This window comes from Rhinichthys klamathensis, unplaced genomic scaffold (genome assembly GCF_029890125.1).
Source record: "Rhinichthys klamathensis goyatoka isolate OS25496 unplaced genomic scaffold, OSU_Roscu_1.1 h1tg000554l_1, whole genome shotgun sequence".
NCBI lineage: Eukaryota > Metazoa > Chordata > Actinopteri > Cypriniformes > Leuciscidae > Rhinichthys > Rhinichthys klamathensis.
The window spans coordinates 3,853,941-3,879,503 of record NW_026607023.1 but is presented as its reverse complement, the minus strand read 5'-3'; the positions used below and the strand labels follow the sequence as shown (position 1 = coordinate 3,879,503).

General features: G+C 39.3%; 1 protein-coding gene across 1 annotated transcript in view; it reads left to right on the top strand.

Annotated features, from left to right (window-relative positions):
- Window positions 1-25,563, top strand: part of kif4 (kinesin family member 4) — a 162,589-nt gene that overhangs the window by 98,086 nt on the left and 38,940 nt on the right. Inside the window, exons 22-25 of the mRNA XM_056239100.1 lie at window positions 1,323-1,420; window positions 14,328-14,457; window positions 18,625-18,795; window positions 18,979-19,080. Of these exons, the coding sequence (XP_056095075.1) occupies window positions 1,323-1,420; window positions 14,328-14,457; window positions 18,625-18,795; window positions 18,979-19,080 (501 nt within the window). The remainder of the gene's footprint in view (window positions 1-1,322; window positions 1,421-14,327; window positions 14,458-18,624; window positions 18,796-18,978; window positions 19,081-25,563) is intronic.

Sequence of the window (25,563 nt, the reverse complement as noted above, 5' to 3'; positions counted from 1 at the left end):
TTTTAATACTGTACACATATACACACTTCTGCAACATCTAGTCGAGCTTCAGGTCCACCCAAAACTGATTTTATGGATTAAGAACTTTTTACAGGACAGACCACAACAGGTGCGTGTGAACGGGTTTAATTCTAGGAAACAGCTTTTAAACACTGGCCTCCCCCAAGGATGTGTTTTATCTCCTGCTCTTTTTTTCTGTTTACACAAACAATATATCCTGTAACAGGGATGGAATGTTTCTGTTTAAGTATGCTGATGATATGGCCTTGGTAGCCCACTTGTCTGATACTAAGGCACTGTCTGATTATCATCAGACAGTTAATAATCTGGTCACAACATTCCAAGAAATTTCCCTGGAGCTTAACATCGATAAAACCAAGGAGTTGTGCTGTCAGAGCAGGGAAACCAAAAATGTTTCAACCCCTCCGCATCAATGGTCAGCCAGTTGAACAAGTCAATGTTTTTAAATACCTTGGGACAGAGATGGACACATCTCTGTCTTTTTCACAGCACGCAGACACTGTGTATAAGAAAGCCCAGCAGCGCTTACACCTGCTGAGGAAACTTAGAGATTTTAGTGTGAGCAAGACCATTTTAACTAGGGTCTACCAGTCACTCGTTGAATCCATACTCACTTTCAATATCTCAGCCTGGTATAATACCCTCACCGTCAAGCACAAAACCAAACTTGCACGTATAATAAATCAAGCCAGTAAGATAATAGGCTCCCCTCAAACTCCCTTAACAGAACTTCATACCCGGTCAGTACTGAGGAAAGCCACCATAATCACACAGGATCCCACCCACCCCCTTAACCAATCCTTTCAGTTAATGCCACCAGGTCGACGCTACAGAGTCCCACTTGCAAGGAAAAGCATATACAAAAAATCTTTCATTCCCACGGCCATTACTATACTGAACAACCATAGATAGAACACATCACATTTTTGTATTTTGCACATGTCTGTACAGCTAATGTGGCTAAATTGTCTTGAGTGTATCCATGTTCTTGTATGTGTTTTTATGTTATCTGAGCCGGTCTTGTCAAAGACAAATTTCTGTCACTTGTGACAGACAATAAAGTTTTCTTATCTTATCTATCTTATGAATCTTAAAGAGAGAGTTCTCCCAAAAATTATAGATGGATGAATCTTAAAGGGATAGTTCTCCCAAAAGGGTGAGAATGTCAATTTTCATTGATCATCGATCTATAATTTTTGGGAGAACTATCTCTTAAAGCTGTATCTATCTTATCTATCTATAAGCATCAGTCATTTGTCAGTGGCAGTTTGATGCATTTAAATTTTTTTCTTCTTTCTCAGCGTCGTACACTGACCATTTCAGAGTTGGAAGGCCAAGGTGATCTGGAAGCCTCCATCAGCAAGCAAGTGGAGAGTCTGGAGACCGAGATGGGGCTCAGGTCAGACATACTGAAACTGAACCACAGTGAATGTATAATCACGCTAGTTTTGGACTGTATCTGCATGGAGTGATGACAGAAATGAATCAACACTTAGGCCCCGTCCACACTACTGCGTTTTCGTTTAAAAACGGAGACCTTTTGCTACGTTTGCACCTCCCGTCCACACTAAAACGGCAAAAACGGAGACCCAAAACGGAGAAGTTTAGAAACGCTGCCGACCCGTTTTTCGTTTTGAATCTCCGGAGGGCGTTTTAGTGTAGACGGGTCCAAACGGAGAACTTTAGAAACGATGACGTAGTAGAGGCTCACGCTCGGCTCTATGATTGGGTGTCATCAGTCATGGCGTATATCTTTGCTAGCAGCTGTTGTACAAGTAAATTCTGCATTTTACAACGCTATAACTGCCTACATGCGCCGGAGTCAAGCTATTATTCGAGCGATCTGTGACAATTCCCGTGTGCAGCGGCGGCGTTGACCGTACATGGAGCGTCGGTTTGGGGTTAACCCAGAGCATGGTGGGATAATTTTATCAATGAAGTTGTGTTTACACCGGCACGCGCATGCCCAGTGTTGGTGAATGGTCACGTGATCCGCGTTTTCAGTCGTTTTAATGTGGACGGAGATCAATTCTAATACGCAGCTAAAACGCTGGTGTGGACGGAGATCGTATTCGTTTTAATTCTCCGTTTCTAAACTAAAACGCAGTAGTGTGGATGGGGCCTTATTTGCATTCACTGTTCAATTCAGCTATTAAGAAATGCAGATCTTCAGAAAGCAGTGATGTCATCATTCAGTTCTAATCCAATAGTGTCAGTGCAGTCAAATCAATATTTCTGAATATTAAGTGTACCCGACTCAGAAAGTTAAAGTGATAGTGGCAAGGAATCCAAACTCCATCTGGTGACAAAAATGGAGAAAAAACAGGCTCACTCGAGTGGTCAGTTCTCCTGACCAAATGAAAGAACATGCTTTGATTATGATTCCAAGTTGCTTCAGAACTTAGATTGTGGATTTATATCATTCAGAATATTTCATCTAGCTCCTTCTGTCAGGGTGGTAAAAGAAGAGGAATCAGTGAATAAGTGATTTATTGTATATCAAGGGCACACAAAATCAGAATTGTGAGGCCACAGTCAGAAGGGGATCAGGAAGGATTCCAGCCAGAAACGAGGGAGTGCTACATCAGCACAACAGGATGCGTCAGAGAAGATAAATGTCAGAGCAGATCCAAACAGCAGCACTGGGGGAGAAAAGAGTACAGTCTCCAGAGTGAACCTGGAGAGTAGAGGTAGGGACCTGGTGGTGGTAACTGGAATCCTTTGGGGCTGGTGGGCAGGGAAGATCCAAAAAGGAGCCGGAAGGGATCAACAGGAAGTTGGACAGTGGAGCTGGGGAGAAAAAAGAAAAGGGGAGGGGAAAAAACTAAACTAACCAGATGGGAGGTCAAAAACAAGGCTAGAAGAACAGGAAAATATGTAAATGAAGAAATAACCAATTTTCAAAAACTTCAGATAAATATCAGGGAGACAAAACTGACTAAAACTACTTAGGTTAAAGGTTAAAGGGTTAGTTCACCCAAAAATTAAAATTCTGTCAGTAATTACTCACCCTCATGTTCCAACCCCGTAAGACTTTCGTTCATTTTCGTAACACAAATTAAGATATTTTTGATTAAATCTGAGGGCTGTCTCACTCCTCCATAGGCTTCAAAATATCTTAATTTGTGTTCTGAAGATGAACGAAAGTCTTACGGGGTTAGAACAACATGAGGGTGAGTAATAACTGACAGAATTTTCATTTTTGGGTGAAATAGCCCTTTAAGGTTAACACAGACGAGAGCCAGATAACTCTGCAAAACTCTCCAGACAAGCAAAGGACACAACACAAACAAACCCTGAGCTGATCAGACTGACACCCTGACACCTTCTGCTTGAATTGGGATAGATTTGAATACATCACACCAGCATTTTGTGGGAGAAGTTGTTGAAGCTGGCCATAGGAGTTTGCGCAGCGGACTTGTCTTGATGGCCTCCGCTAAGGAAATCTGTGCCGAGGACCATCTAGTTGACGAGATTTTTGCAGGGGATCTTTCTCTAGCGATTGTCTAGTTGTGGTCATCGCTGTCATTAAGGGCTGCGTTGTGGGTTTCTCTGGGTTGCAGGTCCACCATCTGGTCTTGATACAGACTGGATCGGTTTACTACTGTAACCTCGGGGTCAGAGTGAAACAGACAGACTAATATAATGCCGTTCCTCTTACAATGAATCAAGATCATCCAATGTAATGGGAAGTGTTCCTGTTTCCGGTTGACCTAATATATGCTGCCTAACAATACTGTAAGGGATTTTGATTATAATAATGTGATAGTGTTGTGTATCTTTAATTTAGATTTAAACTGACAGTGTGTCTGCATCCCGAACAATGCTAGAAGTTTAGGCACTAAATAGGAAAAGGATCTACCGCACGCTATCGTTTTTGTTGTTATAGGTATTATCAACTGGCCAGAATTGAGACTCCAATAAATATAATGCGATAGGAGCTAAACAATTCAGGGTTTTGTAATCAGCAATATTTTAAGATGTATACAATATTTAATAGGGAGCCAATGTAGTGTTGAAACATTTGACTATGGTGACTAGTGTCTCTATTTTCATGTACCGTAAAATAGAATCTCTGATAACTAGGGCACTTTCAAAAGGTTTCTCAGTGGGTGTCAGTGAGTGGGGAGAACCATTTAGAGGTTTCAGTCGGAACGAAGTGGCGGTGTTATGTCCTGCGACTATAGCGCTTCAGTCGCCCTGCTGTGGGGGCTCTGCAGCTGGAACCGAACAATGTACTGGGCTTGCTAAAGCCTAGTTCACACTACATGATTTTAAAACGTCAGGCTGAACTGTCAGGAGTGTACAAGTTGTTGAGCTAGTTCACACCACATGACACAACGTGATTGATCCGCAACAGGAGGTAACGCACTACACGAGTTGACAACAACTGTCACCCAATGATTCTATCTTGTCTACAAACCACGTTTTGTCACGAAAAATCACGCGATAAAACGAACCGGAAATGACGCGAAACAGCTCGCGCGCCAATACCCAGGGAAGAAGAACACAACACGCGAACATGCCTTGCTCTGATTGGCTGTAGCTCATGACATCACGTGAGCTTGAGTCGTGCGACAGCTCTGGATATCTAGCATGCTAGATATTTTTCTGTCTGCGAGCGTGTTTGAAGCGTTGTTGGCTCTTTCATACTAACAGATTGGCGAGCTCAACGATTTGCAAATCGGGCTTAAATCGGATTTAAAATCATGTAGTGTGAACTAGGCTTAAGCTAGCTGCGTTCAGAATCGTATCTAATGCCCTTAAATTCTTACTATCCTCGATTAAAGTCTCTAATTCTGAAATCTTATCTTTCAGCCTATTTCCCTGCATTTTTCATGTGAAACCCTCACCGCTGACAGAGAAGGTTATGAACGTGAGAGCTTAGGGTTCCATTTGGGACAGGGCCTGTGTATAATGGCCAACAACTGTGTGCTGAATTTCATTAAATAAAAAAAAGCATTAGTTTGCATTACCATGGCAGCACTATTTAAGCTATCAAGAGCCCTATCACAGTTTTACATTAACAGTGTCTTATCATTAGGCAAACTCTGACATTCAATCATTATGATTGCTTGATATCTTACCTGTTGAAAAAAGGCCATCTCATTTCACCATTTCTGAAAAGCCAACATCAAAAGATGTTGATACAAGTTGTATACGGGCTCTGTAATTTCCCTTTTTTCTTTTAAACTATTCTCTGAAATGGCTGCTTTTTAAAGGGATAGTTCAGCCTTATTTGAAAATTGTCAACGTTTACTCACCTTCGTATTGTTTGAAACCTGTATTACTTTTTTATATAAAAAGTCTACACACCCCTGTTAAAATCGCAGATTTATATATATACACTCACCGGCCACTTTATTAGGTACCCCATGCTAGTAACGGGTTGGACCCCCTTTTGCCTTCAGAACTGCCTCAATTCTTCGTGGCATAGATTCAACAAGGTGCTGGAAGCATTCCTCAGGGAGTTTGGTCCATATTGACATGATGGCATCACACAGTTGACGCAGATTTGTCGGCTGCACATCCATGATGCGAATCTCCCGTTCCACCACATCCCAAAGATGCTCTATTGGGTTGAGATCTGGTGACTGTGGAGGCCATTTTAGTACAGTAAACTCATTGTCATGTTCAAGAAACCAATTTGAAATGATTAGAGCTTTGTGACATGGTGGAAGTAGCCATCAGAGGATGGGTACATGGTGGCCATAAAGGGATGGACATTGTCAGAAACAATGCTCAGGTAGGCCGTGGCATTTAAACGATGCCCAATTGGCACTAAGGGGCCTAAAGTGTGCCAGGAAAACATCCCCCACACCATTACACCACCACCACCAGCCTGCACAGTGGTAACAAGGCATGATGGATCCATGTTCTCATTCTGTTTACGCCAAATTCTGACTCTAACATCTGAATGTCTCAACAGAAATCGAGACTCATCAGACCAGGCAACATTTTTCCAGTCTTCAACTGTTCAATTTTGGTGAGCTCTTGCAAATTGTAGCCTCTTTTTCCTATTTGTAGTGGAGATGAGTGGTACCCGGTGGAGTCTTCTGCTGTTGTAGCCCATCCGCCTCAAGGTTGTGCGTGTTGTGGCTTCACAAATGCTTTGCTGCATACCTCGGTTGTAACGAGTGGTTATTTCAGTCACTGTTGCCCTTCTATCAGCTCGAACCAGTCTGGCCATTCTCCTCTGACCTCTGGCATCAACAAGGCATTTCCGCCCACAGAACTGCCGCTCACTGGATGTTTTTTCTTTTTCGGACCATTCTCTGTAAACCCTAGAGATGGTTGTGCGTGAAAATCCCAGTAGATTAGCAATTTCTGAAATACTCAGACCAGCCCTTCTGGCACCAACAATCATGCCACGTTCAAAGTCACTCAAATCAACTTTCTTCCCCATACTGATGCTCGGTTTGAACTGCAGGAGATTGTCTTGACCATGTCTACATGCCTAAATGCACTGAGTTGCCGCCATGTGATTGGCTGCTTAGAAATTAAGTGTTAACGAGCAGTTGGACAGGTGTACCTAATAAAGTGGCCGGTGAGTGTATATATATATATATACAGTGTTTCCGCTACATTCATTCTGCCGTGGCGGGCCGCCACACCTAAAATCATCCCGCCACACCTAAAATCATCCCGCCACGGCTGCAGCTTCTCAGTCTGATATTGTATGTGTTATTGTTAACCCCCACTCAGGGCCGGCCCGTGGCATAGGCGGTATAGGCAAATGCTAAGGTCGCCACCACTCAATAGGGGCGCCAAAATGAATTTTAAAGGGGGGATGAAATGCTGTTTCATGCATAGTGAGTTTTTTACACTATTAAAGAGTTGGATTCCCATGCTAAACATGGACAAAGTTTCAAAAATGAAGTTGTAAGTTTGATGGAGTAATTCTGTTCCAAAAATACTCCTTCCGGTTTGTCACAAGTTTCGGAAAGTTTTTTTCGAATATGGGCATGTGTGACGTCAGAGTGGCCGGAATTTCCTTATACGGGTCTTAAGGGCACTTCTCCCGGAAGGGCGCACGCGCATCTGTAGCCTAGTGCGTGCGAGAGTACGCCTATGCCCATCAGAGCGCTGGGCTCGGCTGCGCTGCAATTAAAAAAATGGCACCAAAAAAGTGTGTTTTTGGTTGCCAGGGCAAGACAACACTGCACAAATTTCCAAAGAACCCAGCGTTAAGGGACCTGTGGATGGATTTTGTTTTTCTAGAGCAGCAACGGAGTTGTGCAAGTGTTTTTGTTTGTTCCCTTCATTTCGACGGTAATAGTTTTATAAACAAAGCCCAGTTCAACGCCGGATTTGCAGATCGCCTAATACTTAAAGATGGAGCAGTCCCAACGATAAAGGTTCACGGTCGTGCGTTGCAACCGCAAGCGGTGAGTAAAACTGCTTCAAATGTCTGTGAGTTGTTAACTATCGGCGTGTTAGCACAGCAAGTAAACAACATGATCACATACAGTTAATGTATCTATGGAGCATGCGATGTGTGGTGTGTGTTTAAATACATTTGTTTAGCTGGCCACTGTAGGTGTCAGTTTGTTTATTGTAAAAATAAATCATGTCCTCATAAACCACGAGTCTGTCTGTTTACAACACACAAATGTTGTAAAACTCGCGCATGACATGGTGTTCTAAAAACACTGCGCTCAAGTTCAAATTACTTCTATTTAAAAAAAAAACGCTCGAGACCTTATGTTTTTCACCCATTTCACTGCCCATCTCACGTTTTTGTGAGCAAAAACGCGTTCTGTATGAACGAGCCCTTAGTATTGTTTAGATCCTTGTTCTGCATGGGACGACTATCTGATTGTTAGCCATGGTTTATTTTCGGATGTCACTCACAGCTTCCAGACGCTCTCAACGCAAAAGCTTCGCGCGCTCGTGTCGTGATTATTTAGCTCCGCCCACACGGCACGCCTCCACCCGCTCGGGTTTTTCCGGAAAGACTCGGTACAGCCTATCTTTCTTTTATAAATATATTAAAACTAAAGACTTTTTGGAGATATGAAGGATGCAATACTACTCTAAAGGTACTCAAGATTAACATGAGATTGAGTGAAACTGAGTGTTTCACCCCCCCCTTTAAAAAATTTTTTTTTTTTTGACTAATACTATTTTAAAACCATTAATTCGAAATACTACAAAATAAAGCAAACCAACTCCACAAAAACTCAACTAAGTCCCCCGACTCCGGTCCAGCGCATCAATCTTCCATCGCCCAGCGAGTGCTTGAAGTGCGTCAGAAACAGAGCGCGCGCGAACAGTTTACTGTTGGTAATTTGTTGTGTAGCGTCGCCCCTCGCCGCATCCAATGTAGACAGCATTGCTTTCGTAACACACTCAAGCACTAGAAACGGGCCTGGCAGCTCGCGCCAGGTCTAGACACGGTGAAAGTTACCTCATTGTAACGGTTGGCCGAATTTTCATGACACATTTAAATTAGCATTATAGCCTGCGATAGATACAGTGCCAAAGAGAAGAGGCTACAAGGGGATAAAGACAGAGGTAAAGTGATGTAATGAATGAACAGTTTATCTAATTGCATAGTAGTAAGATACTATAATTTAATGGCAGTTATTTGTACCTTATAACTTTATGCTAACAGTAGTTCTGAGTTCTTCAGAGCCCCCAGACAATGCGATTTGTAACAATCATGTCAGTCTTTTTTAGACGCATTTACTATCACTTTTATTAATACATGTTTTACTATACAGTTGTGCAGTTTTGAGGTGAATATATGGCATTTTTTAATTTATTTGCCAAAATTATTAACGATATTTATAGGCTACAGGTTTATTATGTTTTATGTAAAATTCACATTAAAGAAGACATTTCGCAGTTTCATTCTTGTTGAAAACATGAAACGTGCCATAATTTAGTGGAAGTTTGCTGCCATCAACTCCCAAACAAACACTTTTGCTAGTGCTCAATGAATAGTTTGTGCATGAATGACATTTGGACGATGACATCACTGTTTTATCCAGAGCAAGCTATATATAAATTAGATAAATTAATATTTTTTTTACAACAAAATAAACCATCACTGAACATACTTAAGCTTGATTATGACACTATTTTCTTCTAGATCTGCTGTACAGGAGAAGCAAACTTTGTTGCATTATTTTCCTGTTATCACTGTAGAGCTGCCTTGAAATAATCTGTATTGTAGGCTAAAAAGCGCTATATAAAAATAAAGGGGACTTGACTTGAATGCTAGATGTAATGCTCTATGCTATATATATATGACTAAATAATCACCAACACAATGAAGGGGTGAAATGGGCTGTAATGCATGGGGCACCAGGTAAAATCTTGCCTAGGGCAGCAAATTGGTCAGGGCCGGCCCTGCCCCCACTAAAGGCATACAAAACATTGTAAAGCACCATAAAGTTTTCGCACTATATTCCAAGACTTCTAAAGTCATTCAATAGCATAGCGTGAGGTAAAAATGTATATTTAAGTCGTTAAGTTAAAGTTAATGGAAACTCATCTCTCCTCAGTCATTCTCCATTCAGCATTCAAACAGCAAGTCACGTTCGGTTACGACAGTAACACGATGACACTCTCTTCAAGATCAATGTTCCCATTATTATACTTTATTTGTAGATAAAGGTCTATAGTTTGCATAAAATTACTTTATCTTGTTGGAGTTTATAGCGCTTTCTAAATCATATTCCTTTCTCCCGGGTGTCTGTTACTACAGCACTAGAGTAGAGAGCACTATGAATTGTTCTTCATGCGCACTGTAAGTTAAATTTAAAACTGTTAAAAGAAAAGGATCAATAAACTGTTGCTTAGATATAATACATTAAGCATAGATAGATAGAATCTCTTCGCTTTGTGCTTTGAACTTTTCAATGCGAAGCGCTGCACGCTGTGACTTCGCGTTGCTTCAAGTGCATCATTCTGCGCACGGGATGCGTATAATCGCTTTGCCGCTCTTATTGGCGCCTTTCATGTTATAATGCTTAGGGGATATGGCGTTATTCCCCTGTCAAATGTCGAGAGCGCATAATTGTAGCGCGAAAGTACATTAATATAATGCGCGAGCGTGAATCTCTCTGCGCACGTGCGGAATATAATGTGCCAAGCGCGAATCTCTCTGCTCGCGCGCGGGAACTGGGCGCGCGCTCTCAGATACACTTCTCCTTGTAAGAATTCTCTCTCTGGGCCGAGTGGGCTCGCTGCCTCGCTCAGAGAATATGCCTGCACTTAAAACGTGTTCAGTGCAATCGCGAATCTCTCCTTTTCCTCAGCTAACAATTTTAGGTTATAAGAACGTTTTCATAACTTTCCCATTCATTTATAAAAACGTTATTTCTGAATGTTCTTGGGAATTTCAAAACGTCCAGTTTTTTAGACGTTGTATTAACCTTATTTCTTGGTTATAAGAACGTTCAATTCTCCTGTTATATAAACGTTGGTTGTATTAACGTTATTTCCTGGTTATAATAAAGTTAGAACGTTCAATTCTCCCTTTATATAAACGTTGTATTAACGTTCTTGCTTGGTTATAAGAACGTTATTCAAACGGTCAATTCTCCCATTATATAAACGTTCTCTTAATGTTTTTCTAAGATAATGAAAAACGTTTCATTCAATAAAAAAACCATTAAGAAAGGTTTTAATAATTTTTAAAACCTTTCTTAATGTTTTTTATATAACAAGGTAGCCTATATAATAGGCCTATATGAAGAACCTAAAACAAGAACTTTCAGATTTTAAAATTAAGACAAAAATAAAAAAAAGACCCATGAATCATGTCTATAATATGTGTAATGTAGTCCACTGAAGTCGAGTTGAATTGAACCCAAGTATAGTTTATTCCAATAAACCGATTTGGGTTGAAGTGACAATATGAAATGAACATGAACATAAACTTGGACTATACATAGAATCACCAACAATGGTACAGGGAACAAAGCTAGACAAGAGACAATGGGAACACAAGGATTATGACCAAAAAAAAACAATGACATTCACAAGTTAAAGTTCATTTAATTTATATAGCTCATTTTTACAACAGCCACTGGCCAAAGTGCTTAACAGAACAGCAGAAAAAAAAGGAAAAAAAAAAAACCTACATAACATATGGAATAGCAATTTCTGATTGGTTGTTGCCGTTTTGACAGCGTTTATGCCAAGAGCAAAGAGAAAGAAATCGAAGAGAAGAGTAATTAGGCATGCGCGAACGCACGGGAGACAGTCTAAGCACATACACGCTTACTTTAAGCAAAGAGGAGAGATTCGTGATTGCACTGAACACGTTTTAAGTGCAGGCATTTTCTCTGAGCGAGCCCAGAGAAAATTCTTACAAGAGCAGCGTGTATCTGAGAGCGCGCGCCCAGTTCCCGCGCGCGAGCAGAGATTCGCGCTCGGAACATTATATTCCGCGCGCGAGCATTGAGATTCACGCTCGCGCATTATATTAATGTACTTTCGTGCTACAATAATGCGCTCTCGACATTTGACAGGGGAATAACGCCATACGGGGAGGTTTAAACACCTGGGATAACGGGGCGTGGCCAATGGGAATATCACTCATGGGCCACGCCCCTTCCCCCTGGCGAAATGGGCCTGCCACCACGGCTGGAAAAAATCCTAGAGGAAACACTGATATATATATATGTGTATGTATATATGTGTATATATATACAAAATTAACGCAACCAGGTAATTAGGTTTCTAATTTTTTTTTTTTTTTTTTTTTTTTTTTAAGTTTCCATTTGTTACCAGAATTTTGTTGGTTTCAATACATTACAAGTGAGAAAATATCTGATATGAGTTTACTTTTTCATGAATGTTTTTTTGTTGTTGCTTTTATTTGGTTCATCTTAGGTCTGACAGAAAGTAACAATAACGTGAATATAGTAATATAGTATAAATCATTTTAGATACATGTACACATATACATATAACATACAACCTTACCTTAATTCAGATTAAGAAAAAAGAAAATATCAGGCAAGTTATACACACCAGAAAAAAAATCAATAAATACAATAGGGATCAGGGAATATTTTGTTTAATTTAGTTCTAGACCAATGGACTCTGTGCACTACAATGAATTGAATGAGGGTGTGCCTAGCATGTAAAGATGAGTGTATTCGGGTGAGAATTTTTTTTTTTTACAATATTTACAAATATTTACGATTGGTACAATTTTTCTCACTGTTGTGTAGAGGATGCAAAATTGTTATCTATGTATAGTTGACCAACTGTAGCTAGGCCATGTTCCCTCCAAATGTTAAAAGCCCCATCCATTTAAGAGGGTGAAAATGATATATTGCAAAAGACAGGCGCTATAGTACAAGGGTCTTTAAGGTCTAATGCTAAACGTAATTGAGAATCCTTAATGAATGTTTAACAACTTTTTTTTTTTTTTTTTTTTACTAAAGTATTCTTAAAGGGAATTTGTACAAATAGTAAGGATAGTAAATTTTCTGGAGTTCAAGAGGCAGCTTCCAATAGTACCCAGTACCCACTGAGACTTCTTTAATTGCAAATCCTGCTGCACCCAATATAACAGATTCCCAATGTTTGCTGCCCAATAATAGGTGGGGAAATTTGGTAGAGCCAGGCCACCCAAACACTTTGGTTTCATAAGATGACTTCATTCGTTTTGACTTCTTCCTTATGAAAGAAGAAATATTCCTCTGCAAAACAGTAAAAAAGGATTTTGGAATATAGGAAGGTACATTAATTTTGATGATATTCACCATTTCTATCAAAGAAAAGAGGGAGACATTTCCAGGACACGAAGAGAGACTTAACATGATTATAGAGAGGACTAATGTTAGCTTTGAATAGGTCCGAATTTACGGGTCACCTGAATCCCCAGGTATTTAAAACTATTTCTGACAACCTTGAATTGAAAATCTGAATTCTGAAGGGAAGATGAGTTCAATGGAAACAGTTCACTTTTACAGAAATTTGGTTTGTATTCTGAGAAACTATTAGCCTGGCTCCGCCCTCCTACGCACTTCCGCTCAATTTCATTTTCCTTCAGTACTACGTCTGGGATTGTGCTGTAGACTTTGGTTTTCTCCGATCAATTTTTTGTAGGGCCAATCAGCGAACAGAGGGAGTGGCTGAGAACGATGACGTTGTGCGTTATTTTGAGTTGTAGTTCAGTAATGGCAGCGGAGAAAGATGCGAGCGAAGCCATTCGGTCCGTTGTAGCAACACTGCCGAATATTTAGAAGTTAAAGCCGGAGCAAGAACAATCTTTGCTTAGGTTTATTTTGGCCATGATGTTGTGGCCCTCCTCCCCACGGGGTTCGACATACATCACGAGCAAACGTTAGCGATTGGTGGCAGATCCAGAGTGACTTTGGGCAGATCCAATAGTTTTAGACTTCAATAGAGTACCCGCCTACAAGGAAGTTAACGATTGTCAATGGAGCGGTGCCAGACTCTCTGTACAAATTAAATGTACGAGAGTCTGGTAGAACCAGGCTAAGAAACTATAGCCTGGGAAAACCCAGACAACTTCCGGCAAATTTAGATTTGCTCTGAAAGTTAGTCTGGCAAAGAGCTCATTCAAGCCCATTTCCAATCCGTGGAAATCGCAGCACCAATCAGAAACGTTGGGGCGGGCTTTACACGATAACGACAGCACTGGGATTTTGAGGCATTAAATATTTTTGTAGCCTACATTACAAAGATGGATGCTGCCGTCGAACATCACTCGTTCGAATCAGCTATCTTGTCTGTTTTAAGCGATTTGAACGTTTCCTTTTAGTTAAAAACCGAGCAAAGAACAACACTCGGAGATGTTTTTCCGCCACTCTGCATACGTCATCTCCTTAATCGCTCTGATTGGGTTTAGGTCTATCCGCGACGTCTGTTGGTGACGCCCCTCTGGAAATGATTTGTCTATGACGCTTTGCCAGACCATAACTCGGTTACAACTGAGAATGGTCTGGTTTTAACCAGGCTAGAGAAACTACTGAAGATATCTAGAATAGAAAAATTTGAGGAATTGAAATAAGAGGGTTAGACAAAAAGAGAAGGTCATCTGCATATAAAGAAACCTTATGCACTATACCTACACGGGTGATACCACAGACCTGTGCACTGGACCGTAGGGCAATTGCAAGGGGTTTAATGGCTATGGCAAATAACAATGACAACCTTTACTTGTGCCCTGTTGTAGTTTGAAATGCTCTGAAAGGACATTATTAGTACGTACAGAAGCTTTAGGGGCCTTTTTTTCCATCTCAAAAAGCTGCAGTTGTAACAGGTGTGTAAACTTTTATATCCACTGTGTGTATTTCTTAAAACTCTTTCAGGAGTGCTCAGATAGCTGACCTGCAGCAGAAGGTTCTGGATGCGGATAATGAGGGGCGAATGAAACAGCGCTGGGATTCTATCACAACCATCCTAGAGGCCAAGAGCGCACTGAAGGTCCTCATGGCTGAGGTAAAGGCAACATTTTCTCACATTTGAGGATTTTTAGTGGTCCAAGCACTGAAGCTGCTGTGTTTGCACTAGGACTGTGAATCTTTAGGTAGACATCGATTTGATTCTCGATTTATAGGGTTTCGATTAAAGAATGATTTTTGCAAATTCAGAACGATTTGATTTGAGGCGATTCACAATGCAATTTGATTAACGATTCGATTCTGCATTAAGTGCATTCATAAGATTATTTAAATGATTCCCCTAATGTGTCTTAAGCCGGGATCAAACTACAGGAGTCTTCAGCCAATTTAACCCCGATCAAGCCCTCTCGACAATCTAAGAAAAATCTTGTCCAGGTCATTGGTTTGTTTCGCCCCAGATTATCTGGGAATGTGAGGCATTTTCAGATCAAATCTTAAATCAACAAAATACCTGGGGATTCGCCTGGACCCGATGACAATGCAGTGCTGAAGTGTCAACTATCCTCTCCCTATGGAGGATCCCTTTCCCACTCTACAGATAAAGCGTTGTTGAAAATCCAGTTCGCGTACACCGAAGTGATAAAATAAAACAAAATTCTTTATCTAATGTATAGGCAAGACAAGTAGTTTGTTTAGGCATGGTTTGTAGGGAAATTACAAACCTGCGCACACATATTCAAACGAATATAACTATAGAATCAATTTTTAATGCGCATGTGAACGCCATCAGGTCACAGGTTCGCGTTTAAAGTCTGTTTAGAGAGAACGCCGTCGTCTTAGTGGCCCCTAATGTAATAACAAATGATAATTTTGCTGGAAGTGAATCAATCAAAACCAACTTTAGCCGGAAATAACATTATTCAAAATCGCTATAAAGCCAAAACAATCTCTGTTAGCGTAAATTGTATGTTTATCTCTGTAAAGCTGCTTTGAAACAATCTCCATTGTTAAAAGCGCTATATAAATGAAGATGACTTGACTTGACTTAAAACATTATATTGCAGTGTTTCCCACAGGATTTTGTGAAAGTATGGGGTGATGGTTTTTAGGCCCTTTAGGGGGGTCGGGGGCATGCTCCCCTTTAGAATTTTCGATGTTTTGAAGGCATCAATCAGTTTTGTATATTTTAAGGAACGTTGAATATTTCTTTTGAGGAACGTTTGTTTATCTTGCTTGCATTGCATTGTTTTGCAGAATTTACAGAGCTTTCATCATAAAACTAAGCATTTAAATATCTTACTAAGACATATTATTAGGTGATATAGAGTGAAAAATTATATTTAGTAGGGATGCAGTGAAATTTTGGCCGCCAAAAATTATCGGCTGAAAATGGCATTTTTGGTTTTTGGCTGAAAATGTATGCCTCCCCTCAGTGTTCAGTGCTCAGGTTTAAGTCTCGCTCTAGCCGTTATCAGGCGGTGTGACGCTCCGCTTAATATTGCGCTCTATACGCGTGTGCTCCGCTCAGTTGCTCACGGGCCATCCGAACTTTCCATGCTCATCGGAAAAGCAAAATTCGCTCAAATAATGCGCCGACATGACATGTCTATGTAGTAGTATACTTGTTTCTATTTGCAATAGACCGACTGTGCTTTTGCATGGTATGGTATAGCCATGCTGGGCAATGCTGGAAAAATGAAACTACCCCCTCGTTTACTGATTCGCTCCCCGCTGCTCTGATAATAATAGCGTAGGACTATATATTATTTTTTAATAATTGGTCAAATTTTTTTTTTTAAATTAGAATTAAAAAAGGCCAAGGCACTCAAGAATGTAAAAATATATAAAAAGCCTTTTATTCATGGCTAGAACATTTTAAAATTTCACATATAGCCACACACATTTAATTAAGGCTTTTATTCACATTTAAACATCGATCAGCGAACATAAACAGAAGCTCAACCAAACCTGCTTGACTCACGAGAACTAACCTCATTGGTTCTCACACATCAAGCGAACATGCTTGAGCCTCTGTTTACCACAACTGATGCGAGTTGATGAATGTTTATATGTGAATAAAAGTCTAAATTCAATCTGTTCATCATATATAAAGTCATCTTGTCTCTTCAGAAAATTTGGGCTAAACCACTCAATTCATGTGGATTAGTTTTACGATTTCTTTATTAACCTTTTGAAGCATCAACGTGTTAGTTGTGTAGCTATGGAGGGAGAGTAAGTGCTCAGATTTCATCAAAAAGATCTTAATTTGTGTTTTACGAAGATGAACGAAAGTCTTGTTTTTGGAACGACGTGAGGGCGAGTAATTAATGACAGAATTTGTATTTTTGGTTGAACTATCCCTTTAAATTGTCTTTAAAATATGATAAATGTTTTTTGTCTGCCGAATTAAATGACTAAACCTTTTAACTTGCAACAAAATAGAAGCATTAAATCAAGATGTGTAATCAAGAAAAATATTTTATAAAAAAAAAAAATCTTATTTGATTCTGGCAGTAGTTTAACTACTGTAAAACGTAACTTAAGACATTTACTGGTCAATGTTTCCATGAAAAAGTCTAATAAAGCGGCCCGATATTAAAACTAGCTGTAAAATGCAAAATGATTTCATCTGCTTCATCCTTATCTGCACTTCAAAAATGTAGGCCATATGTTTTATTTTTTTACTTAGATTTATTCATTTAGCTCACATCTTGTAGCTAGAATGCATATTGCTTGTCTGTCGGGATCGGGAAAAACACTGATTCGACAGGCTAAATCAACTGCACCCTGTAATTGCTCTCCACGCCACTCTTGCGATTTACAGACGGCAATCTTTTGTCAATTTGTTTGTTCTATTAGTGTAAACCACCTTTGCCACTAAATTGCCAGCAAGATGGGATATTTGCACTCAGTTTATTTTTAATTAAACTGAAAGTACATTTAATTAGGTACTTTAAATATAATGCAATGCTTTTCGCGTTGCTTTTAGATTATGGGCTCTTCTGTCTTGCCCGACCACTGTCTTTAAATTAAAAAAAAAAAAATTCTATCATATTTGGAAAGGTGGTCCTTGGAATGTTTTTAAACAGTCATTGGTGGGCCATGATGAGTTGCAAAAGGTTGAGAACCCCTTCTCAACCTTTTGCAACTCATCATTAGGCTTGGGTATCGAGTATCGAGTATCGATTGGAACCGGGACTAGCTTTTCGATTTTCCCGGAATCGTTCAAAAGTTTAAATTTCGATTCCTAGTTTCGATTCACAGTCCGCCGACCGGACACGCCCGCGGTAGCAGAAGCGCGGCTGTCTGCTTTGCGAGTGGCAAAACGCATTTTCCAGCTGCACAGCTAGCACTGTGAGTGTCTGGCTCACTCATTGGCTGTGCTGCGGCAACTGCACATCCAATGGTGCGGGCGCCTCCAACGTGTGCGCCAATGAGCTAGCATTACATCATACACGTCAGAGCCCGCCAAGGGGGCGTGGCCCGACGCTATGGAAGTAAAATAATCCCAAATGTTTTTGAAACAAAAAGCCTGTTGAATTGTACTACTTGAAAAAATATGCATTGCATTAACCCTGCTTGTATTTTAATGCATTGTATTTTTAGGGCTTGCATTTTTATAGGCTGAAATTTAGCATGGTTGAATATTTAAGCTGTGAATATTTCAAATCAAATCATTTCAAACACATTTTCATTAGTAAAATTTCAATAATCCATATTCACCTTTCATATTTCATTTCCCAAATATTCAAACTGATTAAAAATACAACCTATAATATTCAACAGGCGGTTTTCGGTCCATTTTATTTGGCTTTGCAAATTCGCTTCCACAAATTCAGTGGTTCAAATTCGACAGTAAATTCAACATTGACATCCAGGAGCTGCAGGAAAAGTAGTAGATTACCGAGCATAACCTCCATCTGCTGTTAGTCGACCTCACCAGCAGGGGGTGCAAGCGCGTGTTGTTGACGAAGACCAGAGCAACAGTTAGTGTAAGCCATTCTGAGTAAAATTAGAGTAAAATTCTGTCTTTTTTGACCGGGAGGAAGCTAAGTGTAACCCACTACAGTGTTTTCAGAAACTGTTTACGAAGAAGCCCAGAGGGTTAAGAAGTGTAATTTAACTAAAAATGAACATTCACACGTGCGAATAATCATTTTATAAGTAGGTTTAGAAGTTTGTATATTGTATTTTTTTTTTTATTATTTTTTTTTTATTATTATAATCATCAGTTATTTAACTCATTTCCTTGCACCTGTTTCAGGTTGTAGTCTCCAAGACCACCAGTGCCAAGCTGGAGAGTGAGCTGAAGCAGGAAAAGGCTAACCTGCTGGATATGCAGAAGATCTTGTGTGATGAACGCAAGCTCATGTCTGCCATGGACATGGAGCACCAGAGTCACCGGGTAGAAATGGAGCAGAGACACCAGGAGAAGGTCTGCTTTCATAGAAGCTCCTCATAGATGTTTAGGTGCTATTTTCATAGTAATAAAGGCAAATAATTAGTTGAATTAGTTCCATTTTATTTTCCATTTAGTTTTGACATTTAATAGCAAGTAGATTTTCTGCTTAAGTTTAATTATTTTTACACTTAAGTTTTATATTTTTCTTGTGTCCAGGTGCTGTATCTCCTCGGTCAGCTCCAGAGTAAGCCTGTGGCACAGGAGCGGGAGGAGGTGTCCAAACGGGAGCAGGAGCTAATGCAGCGTCTAAAGTTTCAGGTGTGAATGTCTCCAACTCTCCATATATTATATGTATTCTCTTGTAGCTGTCAACCAAATTTTTTGTTTTAATTTTACTTTTTGCTGATGGATATCTTAGAGAGCAGGGTGGCCAATTTAAAGATGGTAAATACACATGGAATAAAATTTCTGAAATTAAATGTATTTTTATTTAACATATTTACTGAATTAGAAATGCATCATTTTAAAAAGGAATTGTATGAAAAAAATTCAACTTTATATAAAGAAAAATCTGTAAAATAAACTTATTTATGGTAACTTGATTATGTAATCCTATTGTACAATTTTTCACAATGAAATGGTTAAAAATATGGGTGGTAAAAAAGGAAGTAAACACTGTAACAGTGCACGCAGTAATCTGGTAAGTCTGTGTGCACTGTGAATCATATTTTTTCAATACAAGACAAGGTAATGTTAATTTTACTTTGAGTACAAGGTGATTTGACATGAATACAACATAGTGGCCACTAGGGTTGGGTATCGCTTAAATTTTTACAATTTCGATTCGGCTTATCGATTCAGATTTTCCGATTCCAATAAAGTTAAATAAATTTACCCTTAAATATCATTCACATTGCATCTTATTGCAAAACATTTAATTGTAGCTGAATATCTTGAACCAAAATCAACAAGCTAAAGAACACTTATGCAAGGAACGTTTGCCTGTGGTTTAAAAATACCATAGAAAAAGCATCTAACCTAACTAATATAAATTTCAAGCATTATTAAAGACAAGTAAACTGCCAATTTATTTGTTCTTTTTTAACTACTGACTATCACAACAAATAGATACAACTGAACAAAGATACGATTGAAATATTGTTTTCAGGTATTCAGCTACAGAAACTGTAATCAAATGTAAAATACTGCGCTTTATAAATAAAATATACATTACAAATATAGTTAAAGTTATTCAGTCAAGAGCAAGTGAATTTTCTTAGTCATTTGTTGTTTGATTAGTGTTGTTATAGAGACTGCGGCACGAATATTAGACTGCTGTCACTTTAAGAGTTGCCCAATATAGTTACACTGCTGCAATGCCTGCAGCACTGAAAACAGCACGCGAGTCGTCTCGCTTTCGAATGGTTTAAAGTCATATTGAACTGTTCACAAAGGAATCGATTAGAGGAATCGAAATTTTAATTTTATAACAAGTGTCCGATTCTTGACCTCTAGTCGATTCCCAACCCTAGTGGCCACCTGGATAAACTGCAGCATAGTGTGAAATCAAGGATTTAAAAGGCTGTGTTTACACTTGGCATTAATATGCGACCTGTATCCGGATGTTGTCCACATACACATTGCAAAGACATGTGTAAACACGCTTCTGATCGGAATGTTATCCGATCAGCGTGTCCAGGTTTGGAGGTAGTCGAGGACGCATTGTGATCGGATCTCAATGTAATGTAAACGCAATCCAGCCATTGTGTCTGCATTCACATGTGGAGGCCATATAAATCCCCGCCCAGTCTCCCCACGTGGCTGTCAGAAAATAATGGTCAGACGCAGTTTAGACAAGAAATTAAACTTATTTGAACCTTACAATAAACGTCAATCTTTAAAACCGTTTATTTAGACCTATATGATACTATGTAATCTTAAATTTCAACTTCATTTTAATTGTGCAACATTATCTGAACGAGGCGATCGCCTGTACAATCACAGTCAGTCATGAAATCTTAATGAAGATCACGCTGCTTTGCCAGAGGAATAATCGGAATCAGATTGTCAATGTTATCTCTCACTCTGTACCAAAAATGATTACATGTCTGTGTTTTGGTAGAAGTTTCATTGTGTAATATGTAAAAGACAATGTGCAGTCATTGACATTAATATGGAAGTAAAATAATGCCAAATGTTTTTGAAACAAAAAGCCTGTTGAATTGCACTACTTGAAAAAATATATGCATTGCATTAACCCTGCTTGTATTTTAATGCATTGTATTTTTAGGGCTTGCATTTTTATAGGCTGAAATTTAGCATGGTTGAATATTTAAGATGTGAATATTTCAATTCAAAACATTTCAAACACATTTTCATTAGTAAAATTTCAATAATCCATATCCACCTTTCATATTTCACTTCCAAAATATTCAAACTGATTAAAAATACAACCTATAATATTCAACAGGTGGTTTTCGGTCCATTTTATTTTGCTTTGCAAATTCGCTTCCACAAATTCAGTGGTTCAAATTCGACAGTAAATTCAGCATTGACATCCAGGAACTGCAGGAAAAGCAGTAGATTCCCGAGCATAATCTCCATGTGCTGTTAGTGGACCTCACCAGCAGGAGGTGCAAGCGCGTGTTGTTGACGAAGACCAGAGCAACAGTTAGAGCAAGCCATTCATTCATAAAAATCAGTAAAAACTCATTTACAACAATTGAGCATGCATTACGTTTTTTGTGACGATTATCTGGGTCAGTATACAGGTCCTTCTCAAAAAATTAGCATATTGTGATAAAGTTCATTATTTTCCATAATGTTATGATAAAAATTAAACTTTCATATATTTTAGATTCATTGCACACCAACTGAAATATTTCAGGTCTTTTATTGTTTTAATAATGATGATTTTGGCACACAGCTCATGAAAACCCGAAATTCCTGTCTCAAAAAATTTGCATATTTCATCCGACCAATAAAATAAGTGTTTTCAATACAAAAAAAAAAGTCAACCTTCAAATAATTGTTCAGTTATGCACTCAATAGTAGGGCTGTAACGTTACACAAAAATCACGGTTCGGTACGTACCTCGGTTTTAAAGTCACGGTTCGGTACGTTTTCGATACAGCAAAAAGTAAGAAATGCCAGAGAAATTTCCTATTTGTTAAAAGAAAAAATATTTTTTAAATAAGTTGAGTTTTCCTACATCTTGAAACTTTCAGGTTTATAAATGGGTGTCATCTTTGAAGGATGAACAAATAATGTTTTGGTCATCACATAAAAAATAACATTTAAATATATGAAGAGTTCAGATGCAAAAGCCATTTGAAATTTTCTTTATTTTTATCAAGCTTGTATATTTAAGTTCAGTAATTTCACTTAAATGGCAATGAAGATTACCTATTAATTGTCATTTGAGTGAAATTACTGAACTTAAATATACAAGCTTCACAAAAATGATCATTCTAGAAGAAAATTTCAAATGGCACTTAGAGGCTTTTGCATCTGAACTCTTCATATATTTATTTATATAATATTTGAGTTTTGAAGTGCTGGAAAAAGACACTATTCCAGCCAAACTGGTTACAGTTATGGTGAATGTTGCTGGTCTGTGGACGTAAAGTATTACTAACTTAGTTCATTCACGGCACAATATTTCTCCTGGTGTCCACGTCAGCGCTGTTTGATCTAATAGAGATCTACAATAACGGAGAAATGTAAATGCTTCTCACTAGATCTCGCAGCGATGTTATTACTTCAGTGGCGAATTCAAATGTTTTCTTTACTGGATCTTAGCGCTGTGTAGTGACAGTGTCGCTTGATCGAGATCGGCTCGCGCTGCACAGATGTTGCTGGTCCGAACTCCGAACTGATAAACGATCCGTGAAGCACATGAGTAGCGCAGTTTCGTTCCGCTTTCTTTACGCTTGCCATTTGATGTTGCGCAACGTTGTGGTGGTTGCGCGAGCGCGAATTTTGTCGGTAGGAAAAATGGTCCAAGGATTCGTTCGGTTTGTATGCGTACCGAACCGGAAGCCTCGAACCGAAACGGTTCAATACGAATACATGTACCGTTACACCCCTACTCAATAGTCAATACTTGGTTGAGAATCCTTTTGCAGAAATGACTGCTTCAATGCGGCGTGGCATGGAGGCAATCAGCCTGTGGCACTGCTGAGGTGTTATGGAGGCCCAGGATGCTTCGATAGCGGCCTTAAGCTCATCCAGAGTGTTGGGTCTTGCGTCTCTCAACTTTCTCTTCACAATATCCCACAGATTCTCTATGGGGTGCAGGTCAGGAGAGTTGGCAGGCCAATTGAGCACAGTAATACCATGGTCAGTAAACCATTTACCAGTGGTTTTGGCACTGTGAGCAGGTGCCAGGTCGTGCTGAAAAATGAAATCTCCATAAAGCTTTTCAGCAGATGGAAGCATGAAGTGCTTCAAAATCTCCTGATAGCTAGCTGCATTGACCCTGCCCTTGATAAAACACAGTGCACCAACACCAGCAGCTGACATGGCACCCCAGACCATCACTGACTGTGGGTACTTGACACTGGACTTCAGGCATTTTGGCATTTCCTTCCCCCCAGTCTTCCTCCAGACTCTGGCACCTTGATTTCCGAATGACTCGCAAAACTGAGCAACGCTCCAGTCCTGCTTCTCTGTAGCCCAGGTCAGGCGCTTCTGCCGCTGTTTCTGGTTCAAAAGTGGCTTGACCTGGGGAATGCGGCACCTCTAGCCCATTTCCTGCACACGCCTGTGCACGGTGGCTCTGGATGTTTCTACTCCAGACTCAGTCCACTGCTTCCGCAGGTCCCCCAAGGTCTGGAATTGGTCCTTCTCCACAATCTTCCTCAGGGTCCGGTCACCTTCTCGTTGTGCAGCGTTTTTTTGCTACACTATTTCCTTCTCACAGACTTCCCACTGAGGTGCCTTGATACAGCACTCTGGGAACAGCCTATTTGTTCAGAAATTTCTTTCTGTCTTACCCTCTTGCTTGAGGGTGTCAATGATGGCCTTCTGGACAGCAGTCAGGTCGGCAGTCTTACCCATGATTGCGGTTTTGAGTAATGAAACAGGCTGGGAGTTTTTAAAAGCCTCAAGAATCTTTTGCAGGTGTTTAGAGTTAATTAGTTGATTCAGATAATCAACTATTTAGGTTAATAGCTTGTTTAGAGACCCTTTTCGTGATATGCTAATTTTTTGAGACAGGAATTTGGGGTTTTCATGAGCTGTATGCAAAAATCATCAGTATTAAAACAATTAAAGACCTGAAATATTTCAGTTGGTGTGCAATGAATCTAAAATATATGAAAGTTTAATTTTTATCATTACATAATGGAAAATAGTGAACTTTATCACAATATGCTAATTTTTTGAGAAGGACCTGTATATGCGGAAAAGATGATAAAGGCACAAAAGCTGTTTTTATGTTTCATTCATTGTTACTTTCCCTGTGTAGCCTTACATGTTATCAGCTTTTTATACCATGAACGGGATTATAATCGGTTTCCCTCAATACCTCATCATACTCAAGGATTCCCCTTCCGTCAGGACAAAACGCTTTACGTAGCATAATGGACTACAGTGATATAAAAGACCAAACTCGCACCTTATTGGGGAAGTATGTATTGTACATGTACTGCATTAGATTAAACTGGGAAGGGTCATAGCACTTTCATATTGTTGTCCTATATTGTTAGTTTAACTGTAAATCGCTTTGGATAAAAGTGTCTGCTAAAAGACTAAATGTAAAATTGGCTTGACATTCGCACATTTAGGGACCGTCTCTAAAGTAACATTGGTAGTCCTATAGACCTAAACGTTTCTAACTTCAATAGCAAACTTCAATCTATTTGAATAAATTGCGCATTATGCCTGACACCTACATGAACACTTTACATTTGGTTTTATGACTAAGTCGTTCTCTTCAAATGCTATTGAAGTTAGAAACGTGTATACAAATGTCGTATGTAACTTTAGAGACGGTCCCTAAATTACGAATGTCCAATGTCAAGCCAAATTTATGCCAGTATCACAGAGAAACGCTCAGCATTAAACTTTGCCCGTTAAGTTCATATTCTGAGTCCTTCTGCTAGCCTGCGAGTTTGGTCTTTAAATTTATATCACTGTATTAGTCAATTAAGCTACGTTAAGCGTTTTATATGTCCAGCAGGGGAATCCTGACGTATTGAGGGAAACCCTAGTAGCTACTGCATGCAGCACAATCGCGGCAATATAAGGTTAAGGCAACTAAACAACCAAGAGAAATATGTCAAACTCAAATGTAACACTGGATCTGTACATCCGCATCGGGGGAATAACATAATATCGTTCACGGTAGAGAAAGATGCATGTAGGCTACACAGGAAAAGTAATCGTGAAGACACTGAATTTCACATAAAACAGACGTCATAATAATCACAAATACATTTACATTGTTGTAAATACGTTTTTATGAATGAATGGCTTGCTCTAACTGTTGCTCTGGTCTTCGTCAACAACACGCGCTTGCACCTCCTGCTGGTGAGGTCCACTAACAGCAGATGGAGATTATTCTCGGTAATCTACTGCTTTTCCTGCAGCTCCTGGATGTCAACGTTGAATTTACTGTCGAATTTGAACCACTGAATTTGTGGAAGCGAATTTGCAAAGCGAAATAAAATGGACTGAAACCCGCCTGTTGAATATTATAGGTTGTATTTTTAATCAGTTTGAATATTTTGGAAGTGAAATATGAAAGGTGGATATGGATTATTGAAATTTTACTAATGAAAATGTGTTTGAAATGTT